Source organism: Castanea sativa, chromosome 1, assembly GCF_040712315.1.
Source record: "Castanea sativa cultivar Marrone di Chiusa Pesio chromosome 1, ASM4071231v1".
NCBI classification, from domain to species: domain Eukaryota; kingdom Viridiplantae; phylum Streptophyta; class Magnoliopsida; order Fagales; family Fagaceae; genus Castanea; species Castanea sativa.
Window position 1 is genome coordinate 21,192,823 of NC_134013.1, and position 13,274 is coordinate 21,206,096.

General features: G+C 35.4%; 1 protein-coding gene across 3 annotated transcripts; it reads right to left on the reverse strand.

Annotated features, from left to right (window-relative positions):
* Window positions 1–392: 392 nt before the first annotated feature.
* LOC142622214 (putative vacuolar membrane protein YML018C) lies at window positions 393–7,240 on the reverse strand. 3 transcript variants are annotated; one of them, XM_075795660.1, is made up of 9 exons: window positions 6,829–6,908; window positions 5,809–5,868; window positions 5,467–5,723; window positions 4,026–4,243; window positions 3,407–3,477; window positions 3,213–3,314; window positions 1,968–2,085; window positions 1,748–1,883; window positions 393–755 (listed from the first exon to the last, which is right to left on the reverse strand). In XM_075795660.1, exons 3-9 carry the CDS (start codon window positions 5,716–5,718, stop codon window positions 693–695), a joined length of 960 nt encoding a protein of 319 aa, XP_075651775.1. In that variant the 5' UTR covers window positions 5,719–5,723; window positions 5,809–5,868; window positions 6,829–6,908; the 3' UTR covers window positions 393–692. The 3 variants fall into 3 exon arrangements, with proteins under 3 accessions (XP_075651775.1, XP_075651773.1, XP_075651772.1); XM_075795658.1 differs by having other exon boundaries at window positions 3,407–3,474; window positions 5,467–5,868; window positions 6,829–7,240; XM_075795657.1 differs by having other exon boundaries at window positions 5,467–5,868; window positions 6,829–7,029.
* Window positions 7,241–13,274: the final 6,034 nt, after the last annotated feature.

Sequence of the window (13,274 nt, forward strand, 5' to 3'; positions counted from 1 at the left end):
GACATAGGGTGCAAACTATATACTCATTACCTTGCATATTCCTTGATCCCTTTTATACTCGCCATTATCATTCAGGCAACTGTATTTTTAATGGAACGGGTACTTTGTGATGTAATATGATGCATCACATACCAATTCAATTGGTGGGAACTATAAGACTATCCATTTCAAACGTTTCAATTTGTTATGATTACCATTCTTTCACATTCTCATACTATTGCCAAATTTTCATGCTGAGACAGCAATTGTGATTTGCTGTTATTTACTGCTTCCAATCTTCCTAAAATCGTGAATTTAATAGTAACCTCTATTCAGGCTAGATACGAATATGGTTGAAGTATTGCTCAAACGAGAATATGGTTGAAAATATTCATAATAAAAATCAACAAAAATGCATGAAAGGGATTTTCATTTGACTATAAAAAAAATAAAAAATACAAATGGGTTTTTACAGTTTACACTCAAACTTAGTGGAAAGACGAACCCTTTTTTTTTACACTCAAAAGACAAACGTTCATTTACACAATCAACTATAGTACAATTACATTCATCATTTTCCTCTTTCCAGCCAAGGATGCAAATGGCAAAGGAACTCTCAACACAATGAATTAGGAATACAGCATCCAACAGTGCAGAGAGATTGGGCCCGAGAAAATATATTTTAGATTAACCTAAAAGAATTAAATGAAATGCTACAAGCCCAACTTCTTTGAGAACCAGTCTGAAAGATTAGCTATTACAAAACCAGCAAATACCTGCAATGACCCCAAAGGGAACAAGAAATTTCAGGCTTTAAACAATAGATATACAGCCAACCTCAGAAATTTGAATCAATACATTGTATTTTGAACAGCATCCGAATATAACAGCTGGTTCTGGTCGAACTTTTTTTATTGCATTAATTGAGTTGTATCTGTTGAAATTACCTAAATAGTTTAGAAATGAAATGAACTAGTTTTATCTCCAATGAAAAATACAACACAGTCAATGCACACCAAAAATCCAAATGTCACCTACACATTATAACTAGAACAGAAAATATAGATAATGTTGGAGAAGGATGCAAAGCTGGGTAGTTTTATAATAACTCTCTCTTCTCTAGAATTAGAATTAGGTCCATAGCCAATCACAGCTCACATAATAACTCTTAAGTGGTTCTATCATTTTCACCAGGAGGTCAAACACATTTTATGAAATCTAGCCATTATCTAATTCAATAAATGATGTCAAAGGCCTTCCCCATTATGATGTGCATTAATAGAAACTTTGAGAGCAAACCAGAAGATGATGGACACTGGATAGTGGATAGGGCCTGTAAAGTTTTTCAAATCCTACCACTTCCCCATGTCTGAGTACTAACTGCCTCTCCAATTGAAGCAAAATGAAATGGAATCCCACTCAGCAGCATTAAAATGCTGACTAGGATTTTTCTGGTGGCTACTCTTGCACCATATCTCTTTCTTCAAGTAGAAAAATAATATTTATAAAAGAAAAAATAAAGAGAGATTAATGTATAAGACTAGATTTTTTATTTATTTTTTCCTAAATAAAAAGGGAAGCAACCAGATCACATTCAAAAACGCCCTAGTCTTACTGTGACTTGTAATCGGTGCCATATACCCAAGAACTACACTTTCCACCTAATTCACCTAATATGTAAAAGTATACTTAGACACCTTAAAAAAAGGATTTACACAAGGACAAAGAAAAATCTCCATAGACCAATGCATCTTTATAATAATAATACCTGAGTTGAGCCAAGAATGTATATTGCTGAATAATGACGACCATGGATCATCATGTCAGCCAACATAGCAAGAGGGATGGTGAGTGACATGCCCAAAGTGGCCACCAGTGGAGTTGTCCATACAACACAGAGAGCCCTACAGAGAAACGAGATAATGATAAAGAGAATGAGAAAATATGAGTTCATGATCACTGATTTATAAACATTACTTTTCACATACCAAAAGTAGTCAGAGAGGACACTTCCAACAAAGCCATTGGCAAGAACAACTTCATCCATCTTAGCAGAATGAGGAATTGTGAATTTTGGTTCAATGCCCAAGGCTGTCAATGGCCAAACTGAAAGGGAAACAAAAAAAGAAGGAAAGATATTCATCTAAACAAGCAGTACTATGCGTTGCTTATTATATGAAAGAGACCAAAAAATAATAAATAAAAGATCCAGCACATGTTTTACTCACTAAGTCAGCCATTAGAAGAAAAAAAGGAAAAGAGTATGTATTTGAAATACAATGCTAAAGTGTCTAGAAGTTCAGATCTAGTGTCCACCAAATCTGGCACTGAGCCCTAGCTTATTTCCAGCCCCTAGTTTTTCATGGTCAGTTTCAGAAGGTGGTAAATAAAATGAAAAATGGACTAGAGGAAAATTTATAGATGAAAAAAAATAAAAATGCAAGACTAGGAGGGGGGTCATTAGAGTCAGATGAGGTGGTAGTATATGCGATTAGACCTTTGATTTCTGTAAGTTTTAAGCTACTTGCTGGGTTTGAAGCCCAGGACTATTAGACCTCTCCAAAAGTGCAAGTGGTCTAAGCTGCCTACTCCATCAGTTAATGCATTAATGCTTCTCAATGTAAAGCGGAGATATGAATAATCCCTTGTTTAGTTGTTTGGCCATAAACCATTCATTGAATACTCCACTAACAATCCAGTAATATTTCTTCTCAAAGTTCTTTTGTAAACTTCTGTACTACCCAAGTTATCATTTTTAACAATCACCATTATTGCTAATATTTCGAAAGATAGAGATCCCCCACAATTTGACTCCTAAAACTGCAGCTAACAAAAACAAACATTAATAAGGAAAGGAAAAGTCCATAATTAGAATTCACTTCATCCCAAATTGTTTCTAAAAATAAATTTTTAAATAAATAAATAAAAAATCTGCAGGGTCCCCAAGAAAATATCAACGAAACCTACGTAGACCTAGAGCAATAGCATGATAAGCCAGAAAGCCTCCAGGCCCTATTGTTAACAATAGTGAACTACTATAATGGAGAACATAAGGAAACTTTGGAATATTTTTGGGTGCTTGTACAAAGGCCATTCTTAAATCAAGATTTTGATAATATGACTGTTTACTTAAAAATAAATAAATAAATTTTTAAAAAAGGAGAACAAATAAAGAACCTTCTAAATGCATTTGATGGCTGATTAATAAACTACTTGCCAGTCAAGACTCTTACCAAGCCACCATAGTGCTACAAGCGTAAATAATCCAATATATCCAAACAACTTTTGCACATCAGCCCTTTCTCCTTCTTCACCCGTAAACTTTTTAAGAAGCACTGCAGCAATGATGGTAAGAACAATACATAATTATTTGTCAAATTAAATTTAAAATGAACAATAGAACTGAATAACAGGTAAAATCTCAAACCTGTAAATAAACCATATGACAAAGCTGAGAGGAGGCCAAAAAGATCCCCAACAAGAGAACGTTTTCCACTGCTGACAAATATCAAATGTCAGTGCAAAAAACACACATTACAAACAGAAAGCTGATGGAGAATATATGTTAAAAAGATGGCCGGCATAATCTGCATTTATATACTCAATAGGTTGGGATTTTGTCACTCAAATTCTTAAACTGGAATGTGAAAATCTTCATGGCACAGCAACTAAGTTCCACCAAAAGTTTTCAGCATAAAAAAAAATGGAGGTTTAGAATATGGCAGTTAACTATTGTCATATTATAGTAAAAGGGCATACAGCATATCTTTCAATAGAAAAAAAGAGGTAAAGCTGTATTTTGGATCTTGGTGAAACTTTGACCCCCTACACCCCCACCCCCAAATATGTACAGTTTCACCGAGCCTTGCCTATCTGCACATACTTTGATGACATACAATACCAACATCACAAGCCTTGCAGTATTTTCCACATCAAACAGCATCAATAAAGCCCTCTATTTCATCTTCAATTGAAATTAAGTCCTATATATAATGAAATTTAGGATTGGATATGATAGAACCAATCAAGATGGAGTAAGGACTCACGCAGAAGCATTCGTTTGTGAATCATCTGCTGCCCAAGTTTTTCCCATGGTTGTCATAGCCACACCAGCCATGCTAACAAAGACAGCAACTACTTTTGCAATGTTTAAAGAATCTTGGCCCAGATACGCACCAATGAAAAGAGTAAAAAGTCCTGAAGTAGAGGATAATACTGTTGTACTTGCAACACTTGTACGTGCCAGTGCAGCATTCGATAGGTACTGCAAACCAAAGGAAAAAAGAATCAATAGGGAATATCTTTGGGTCCTCATACTAAATCTAAACCCTTAATACATCACAAAATGAAATAATAGAATTTCCATGAATATGCTTGTTAATTATGCCAGCATCAAAAGTGCAGAGAAAAGCCTATGAATAACTAAAAGAAATGTCAGAAGATAACAAAAGAATGCAAACATAACTGATGTAAATCATGTATACATATATCACATTAGGAGGAAAAAACTCAAGTTCTACTTCACCTGCCCCCTCACTGTCTAGTAGTGGGTAGGCTGGTAAACTTGAGGCATTCACCTCCTTTTCAGACATGTCCCTGCACAAGGCAAGGATGTATGATTTACAATGCCATGACATACATTTTTTGGACTAAGCAACCCCTCAACATCACTACAATCCAAACTCACTTATTTACATTTCCAAGCAATAATGTTCAATGTATTTATCCAACACTGCAGTAATTCCTACACTCTTCACTTTGAGAACCTTATGAAACAGCAAACATGATGCAAGGACCCTTGAAACACAAGTCCAGTTGATCCAAAAACATCTGTGGCACCTAACAGACTAATGCATGGAAAAACAAACACAAGGCATCATAACTGCTGCACAGCACCAGAATAGATCACACAGATGGCATGCACCCTTGTTCAGCTATTAAAAAAAAAAAAAACTTTTCTCCAACTGAGGAGCACATGCACAAACACTGAGTGTGTCATTCAATCAATGGGGAGCAATGATATAATGCTGAGTGCTAATACTATAAGAAAAAATGGTCGTGACAGTTGTGTAACAGGACACAAGAATAGACTTGCATCCTTCTAAAACCATTTTACACCATGGTATCAACAAAAATTTTGATGGTTTATAATACCCCCCCCCCCCCCCCAAAAAAAAAAAACACACACACACACGTGCCCCAAAAAAATTACAGGTATATACCAAAATTAGTAACATTTGAAAAGCCTTAGTTTCGTGTCTTAGGAGGATTGAGTGGTCATAGTACAAGCACACTTTTAAAAGAGAAGTTATGATGAAGATATATGTAGAGGAAGAATCCTTTTAATTTCTTACAGATTGATGCCAAATAAACATTCATCTTAAAGTGAAAATGGATCTAGGGATAAGATTCATGATCAACTCTTCAACAAACCAAAATGGAAAATATAAATTTGAAGAAAACAGCCAAGTGGCCCAAGTGACTTACCTCGGTTATAAACCAGATTGGGGCAATATAAAATCCATAAGCAGCAATTTCTCTAGTTGTAAGCTCTCTATCTTGTTTGAGTATGTGAGCTTCATCTTTCTGTTTAGCAACCAATGGCTTTCCTTCTGCATGAGGTGAAAGGTCTGCTTCACTGTCTTTTCTAGTCAAAGTCGTTGGAAGTTCCAATTCATAGCTTTTTTGCCCACCATTGTATTTTACTGGAGAATTAAGACCGGCAGAAAACTCAGCCATGCTTTCTGCATTTTTACCACTTTTAGAAGAGCGATGTTTTAGGAAATTACACAACCAATCCTTTAGGAATGCTATTGGGAGGTAAACTACCATAAGAGAAGCTCCAAGATATGTTACTGCAAAAGGCTGCTTATAGTCTACAAATATGTCCTGCAAAGAAGATAACTGTCAGTTGAAACCTGGCTACATGTTGGTATGGTGCAGCATTACATCAATGGTTAAAGAACAATGCATTGCGTCAAGGATTTGAGAAATCAAATTATAACGAATTATGATACCCATAGAATAAATATGCAAACAATCAATGAAAGAAGAAACCCCACCTAATATAAGATCCCCTTAAATCGCTAAAAGAAAGATAAATGTTTGTGATGAATATATATGCAGAAATACTTCACTTCAAGCTATACGAAAGAATCAATTACCAAAAGCATCCCTAATCTTCATAAGATTGCAAGAAGAATATTACTTTCAAATCTACGACCATGGCTGAGTTTTTCTGGTGGCTTTATTTTTTCTGGAGGATCAATATGACCATGACAGGAACTTCAATTTCATTTACATATTTTTAAAAATAACTCAATATCTACCCAAAACCTATAGGCACAACAGTAATTTAATTTGAGTTGAAAGAACGAAAAAAGGATATGATAAATAGGGAGGTAACAAAGAGTATGCCTTTAACCATGAACAAAATAGAGGAAAAGAATATATGTGGCCAACCCGAATTCAATTGAGATTAAGCCTTAGTTTTATTATTATTATGATTTGAATCCTGAAAGTCTCTGTTGTAAACACTAAATGGTGTAAATTGAGCTACAAGATTCCTTGGAGGACTAAGCATTAATTGAGCTGAGTTGCGTTGTCCTTTAGTCCTAACGAATTACAAAACTAGATTGAACTAAAAATTCCATAACTACATGAACATGGTTCATCCTCATCAAACATCCAATGAAATGGATACAAAATACATAACAATAATAATTCAAAACCCAAACAAGAAACAGGAACTCATGATCCATCAAACATAGATGTAAGGCATATAAATTCATAACCATGAATGTGACTTAACCCAAAAAAAAAAAAGCAAAAAAAGTTGGAAGAGCTGACCTGGGTGACTTCGGCAGAGGTGACCCATATAACAACAACAGCTCCTATGAGACACAACCCAGCTCTGTATTTCCAACTCATCGAGAATAATTAAAAAAAAACAAAGGCAATTCCCAGATACAAAAAAGAGAGATCTGAGGTGGGAATGGTACTCTTCTCAGATCTTGTTTGAGATATCAACAACGCCCACCGACATGTAGCAATGAGAGATCTTGGGAGGGAACTTTTCAAGACTGTGTGTGTGTTATAGTTTGCGTGTGCGTGTGCGTGTGCGTGTGAGAGAGAGAGAAAAAGTAGCTAATTTGGGAATAGAGCGGCCGTTGAGAAACAACAAAGGCGTTGTTTTTTGTTGGGGACAGGATTCTCTGAAGAAGGAAAGAAAAACAAAAAAAGGCAAAAGAAATGGTTTGATGAAAGAGAATGAGAGGGAATTGTTAGAAGGTTGAAGTTTGGTGGTTAAAGTTAAATTCCTCCCCGGCTCTCTGGCTCTCGTCTTATTTTATTTTATTTCCTTCGAGAATTATCCCAAGGAAAATATATATATCATCTCATTTATTTTCTTTGAAGTCCGGTCTTTATTACAATAAAAAAAAATTTTAAAAAATAAGTTAACTGGATACTCTTAAAGTTCTCGTGCTTGGAGGAGGTAATAAAAATCAACGAAGAAAATAATTTTAAAATATTTTTTTATTTTTTTTTAAGTGTTTTAATAAAAGAATTGAAATGTTCATTTCCTTATTTAGAAGTTTAAGTAGAAGGGAATAGAAAGGGTAAAAGGGAACAATTATTATTCTTTATTCCCTTAAAATCTCAAATTTTCATTCCTCCGAAATTAGGAGAAATAGAAGGAAATGGAATTAGATTTAATAAATTTTTTACTAAAACTCCCAAAATACCTCTATATATTTAACCATTTATTTTAAAACAGTGGTCTAATAGTAATACTGTTATTAAATGAATCCATTTAATTTCCTCTATGTTACTCTCAAACAAGATTACTTACATTTCATTCATTTATTTTAAAACATCCAATCAAGGTTACTTAATTTAATTTCATTCCATTCTTCTCCATTCATTTCCCTTACTTAAATATATTCTATTCCGCTCCATTCTCTTATGATCATTCAATTTCATTCCCTTAAAAACATTTCATTCCATTCCTTTATGATCAAAAGGGTATTGGTTTAGAGAAAAAATTTAGAAATTTTTTATGAAAAAAATAATAATTAATTTTTTTTATAATTTTCATAAAAGTTGTATATAGACTTTTTATAATGAATCATTAACAAATGCCATGAGGGCATTCTTTAACAAGACCCTCTAGTATTACTCTCTATTTGTCTCTTTTGTCTTGCGTAGCCAATGGTATAATTCTATCAATTTTTCCTTTTTTTTTTTTTTTTGAGTTCTGAGTAATGTTAAGGAAACAACATTTTTCACAATTTGGGATATATTTTGTAGTAATACTAATATATGTGGTTTAATCTGATTAATCTAGTGAGAAACTATAATTGATTGAGAAATGTATGGGACTAAGGTTTGATTACTATTATTATTATTATTATTATTATTATTATTATTATAGAAATTATATTTTAATATAATTCTTTCATAATTATTAACATAATATGTGTGTGAAAGGGTGTAATCTCACAATCATTTGGATCTATTAATAATGTTATTTTTATTAAGTACCAATCAGTCAATCACAATAGATTATGATTAAAAATTGTGGGAAATATTATGCTTATCATCGATTTATTTTTTAAGTTTTATTGTATTTGTTTCCCAAAAAAATAATAATTATTGTATTTAAAACTACCTAGATTTTTCTTTGGATTTGACTTACCTCCAGTACTTTTTTAACTGGAAGTAAGCCAAACCCATTTTCTTTCATGTCTCCACCTTTCTTACCTTATCCTTAGCTTATCCTTGTTTCATGGAATTAAAAATAAAATAAAATAAAATAAAATAAACCTAAAGGTTCCTTTACTTGAATATTACTTCTCCAAAAAAAAATTATGTGAAACTTTGGCTGTGATGCAATCAAACTTGTCTTGCGTGTTGATAACATTATTTCTATATTTTGATTCATATGTACTAGATCCATCTTAATGGTAACTCGTAAACCAATTAATGTGAAATTATCAAGTAGTAATAAAAGAAATTTTCATTAAATTATTGCTAACGAATGTGCTTTGTTATTAAAGATAGTGAAACATTAAAAGACTATACATTTTTGTTTTAGAGGTAATTACAATATGTTGCTAATCCATAGCTTAAACCAGTCTTATAAACACTTTGTGCATGGGAATGTGCCAGTTCAGTTACAAAGCCTTTGGCATTAAAGAACTATACCTGAAAAATCAAATCAGCCAATTTGGTTTTATTTTATACCTTACCAATGCAATATAAGGCTATCTTAAAAATGATAACCTTCCTATAAAAAAAAAAATGAAAACCTTGCAATGAAAGCAGACCTTAGAATACAAACGACAAGTTATTATCATGCACACATCTGGATAGCACGTTATTTTAAAGCATACTAAATGGCAATTTTGGAGACCATCTTCTTTTAATAGGGAATTATTATATGAATTAAATAAGACATGACATTATAATAAGATGGGATAATAAACATCATCAATAATAACAATGATTTGAAATGAAATAGTGAAAATTGTGTTAACATCTTATAATTAAAATTTTTAAATAATCACAAGTTTTCACGTGTTTCAAAATTTATTCATCTTGGAAAAATTTATTGATTATAGATTTTGTGATAAGTGTCATGCAATTTTCCATGGAATTGATTGAGGAGGTTAACAAGGAAAGTTTATCCTATGAATTACACAATTCTGAACCAAAGCATGTTCTCTTTCTCTAGCCCCCGCACCTCCCCCCCCCCCCCCTCCTCCCTCCTCTTTTGTGGGTGATGATATTTCTATTTTCTAGTAATAATCCTTTTTAAGTTTGAAGGATGAATATTATACAGGAATAAGGCCATTAGAATATTTCCACAACACTACACTACATACAAAAGAATCTTCTTCGTCACTTAAAATATTCGTATATTCCATGATTATCTAGCCAACTACCGATGAGAGAGAGGGATTAACTAATTAAAATTTCTGGTTGGTGGATGTTATCTTATTCCATCACATTAGGGTGTGTTTTTTTTTTTTGAGTTAACATTTAAGCTTGTGATAGACAATTAGACATCCATTTGAAGCTATAGGTTGAAACTAATTAATGTCTTAATCGAATAATAAAAAGCAATTATTAAGAACGAATGTTATAGGTTGGAACTTTCTATAAAAAAAAATTATAAAGTCTTTTACAATTGACCGAAAAATAAAATTATAAGGATGATTTTTTTTAGGTCAAAATAACCACTATGTATGGTATCATAGAAAACTAAGGTAATATAAACTAAACTAGGAGGCATAGAGTTGGGACGGTGGAGAAAATAATCAGAAGGGTGAGGAGTTCTTGTTTGATTGAACAAATGAGTGCTGAGGGGAATGCCACACTCTCTGAGGCCAAATTTATGTTATTCATATTTTTCAAATATAGAAGTTTATATGTTATTAATTTAATTCCATTGATTTGCAATTTACATTCTGTCCAATCGAATTTTTAACTGATCATATGTATTGAATACTCAAACAAATTTGCATTATAACTTAGAATTTAATTTCTTTGGTGAATTTGTATCAATCACTAATTAATGAAATGATGATGAAGTATATTTTGTCTTTTTTTGAGATAGATAGTAGGGGAGGAAGATGTACGATTCAAATTGCAGACATAAAATACAATAAAAAATGTTGTTACTATCAAACTGAACTCTTGTTAAATAAATCAAGGGAAAGGATTTGCGATGCTAGTATCATATTTAGTATGGAGGGTAATGACAAGAAATTGGCTTAGTAGACCGGGGATTTGTTGATAATAAATACACATTGTGGGTCATGTAAGGTTAATATTAAAGAAAGACTAGACTGAATTGTTGGTTTCAAAATGCAACAATGAAGCATTGGCTTTGTTAACGTACACTCATATGTGGGCTTGGCCCATTTAGATCACTTACTTGTACTGCACACTGTACTACTTGTACTGCACTCATATTTACTTGTACAGCACTCATATGCCTCCTATATAAAGGCACTCATGTATATTATTTTACTTGAGAAATACAATACTATTCAATTCAGTATTTCTAACATGGTATCACTGCTCTCCGACCTTTTCTTCAGCCTTGTCTTTATTGGTGTAACTCCATTCTTCATATTGCTTCCGCCGTTCACAACAACCGCCACGCTCTTCGCCGTTGAACCTTCGAGTCTTCCGTACATCGTCCTCAAGTTCCGACCCGTAGCGCCCGCCGGCTGGGGAGTTCGAACACCGCAAAGACCATCGCCTTTTCGGCACCGCCGTGAATATTGCTCCGAAAATTTTTCTCAAAGGTACCACGAAGATCGTCTTGCTCCGATCTGCCTGCTCGTGAAAACCTTACAGTCATCGGAGCTTCCACGCGCCCTCACGCGCCGCCCAAAGGTTCTGCCCTAAAGGTCACGCGCCCACGCGCCGATTTGAGCCGCCACGCGCTGCCACGCGCCGACACGCGCCGTCACGCACCAGGTCCGTGCTGCTGACGTCACCTTTGACCGTTGACCGTTGACTTGGACCGTTGACCGTTGACTTTTCTGGAGTTGACTTTTTCGGGACAGGTTCTCCTTACTCAGTTTTTCGCGTAGATTTCATTTTTGCAATCTGTTTTTGCATATTGTGTCTCTAAATGGATAAAAATGATATTTTTCTTCCTCGTCCCATCAATACTGTATTGGAGGGGACTAGGAATTACTTATCTTGGTCTCAAGCTATGCGCAGTTTCCTTAAGGGTCGCATGCTCTGGCATTATTGCACTGGTGCAATCACTATTCCTGTGAAGGGGGCAAGTGAAGAAGATGCTGCTTTCTCAATCGCATGATTGAATGGGATAGTCACAATCACATGATCCTCACATGGATTCGAAATACTTCCATTCCCTCCATCTCCAATTTGTCAAGGCCTTTAATGATGCGAAATCGCATGGGATATGTTGGCCACAAAGATACTCTACCACTCACGGATCCCATGAAATATCGCTAGTGGTTGAATTGCATCAACTCGTGCAAGAACCGGCAGCCCATCAATGACTACTATGATCGCCGTCGCTTTATTTGGGACCAAATTGACCTTTTCCATCCAACTTGGGCATGCTCAAAAGATGCCCAACAATATGCCGCTATTAGAGATGAATTTCGTCTCTATGAGTTCCTCGATGTCACTCCACAAGGACTATGAGCCCATTCGAGGCCGCCTTCTGAACCGTTGTCCTCCTCCCTCTCTTGATACACGTCGTGAATGAGTTAGTCGCAGAAGAAGCTCGCCTTGCAACTCTTCGAGCCCAGATAAGTTTAATGTTCTCGGCCCTTACTCCTTCCATAGAGCAACCTCGCATTCAGTGATTCTTTCTGGTTCCAAAGCAATCGCATGCATACCAATAAAAAGTTCTCGCAACTATTGCAAGCGTCCCGGCCACACTATCGAGACTTGTTACCGTCGCAACAAATCTACCGTCAGCTTGCTAACACCGAGTCTACTCCGCCAATGCCTCCCATTTCACTCGAGTCCCGCCTTCGGATCCACTATCAACCTCTCACCTACCGACCTACAGGAGATCATAGCTCAAGCTCGTTCGTATGGCCGGTAATGCATCTCTTTCCACCGCTCTCTCGCCATTACCCGTAAGTCTCAAACTTGGCTTTTTGACTCGCCCGTTGCAATCACATGACACCTCACTCGTCCTTATTCTCCAAACTTAATCCCGCTCCACATCCCCTCAATATTCACATAGCGATGGTTCCACCATGCATGGGAATAGTCTTGGTTTTGTTTCAACCTCCAACCTCTCTCGTTCCCTCGGGGTCTACCATGTTCCCGACCTATCCTATAATTTGTGTTCTCGTGGGACAATTAGCCGAACTAGGTTATCGCCTTATTTTTGACTATTCCGGGTGTATTGTGCAGATCCGAGGATCTGGCGCAAAGCTTGGGACCGGCCCTAGAGTCTGGGCGTATGTTTCCAAGTGGATAATCTTCATCTTCCACCAAGGTTCGGCCGTTGCTTGCCGCTCGTCGGTGTCCTCCCTACCTTCTCTCTCACTTTGGCACTCTCGTCTTGGTCATGCACCCTCTTCTCGGTACAACAGCTTAGCTTCTAAGGGTCCGTTAGGTTCCGTGTCCAAAGACAATTTTGATTGTACTTCATGCCGCTAGGAAAACAATGACTTTACCTTTTAATAATAGTGATTCTATTTCTAGTAGTATCTTTGAGTTAATTCATTCGATGTTCCTGGGGACCTTCTCCTCGTTGCTAGTATTGGTGGATCTCGATATTT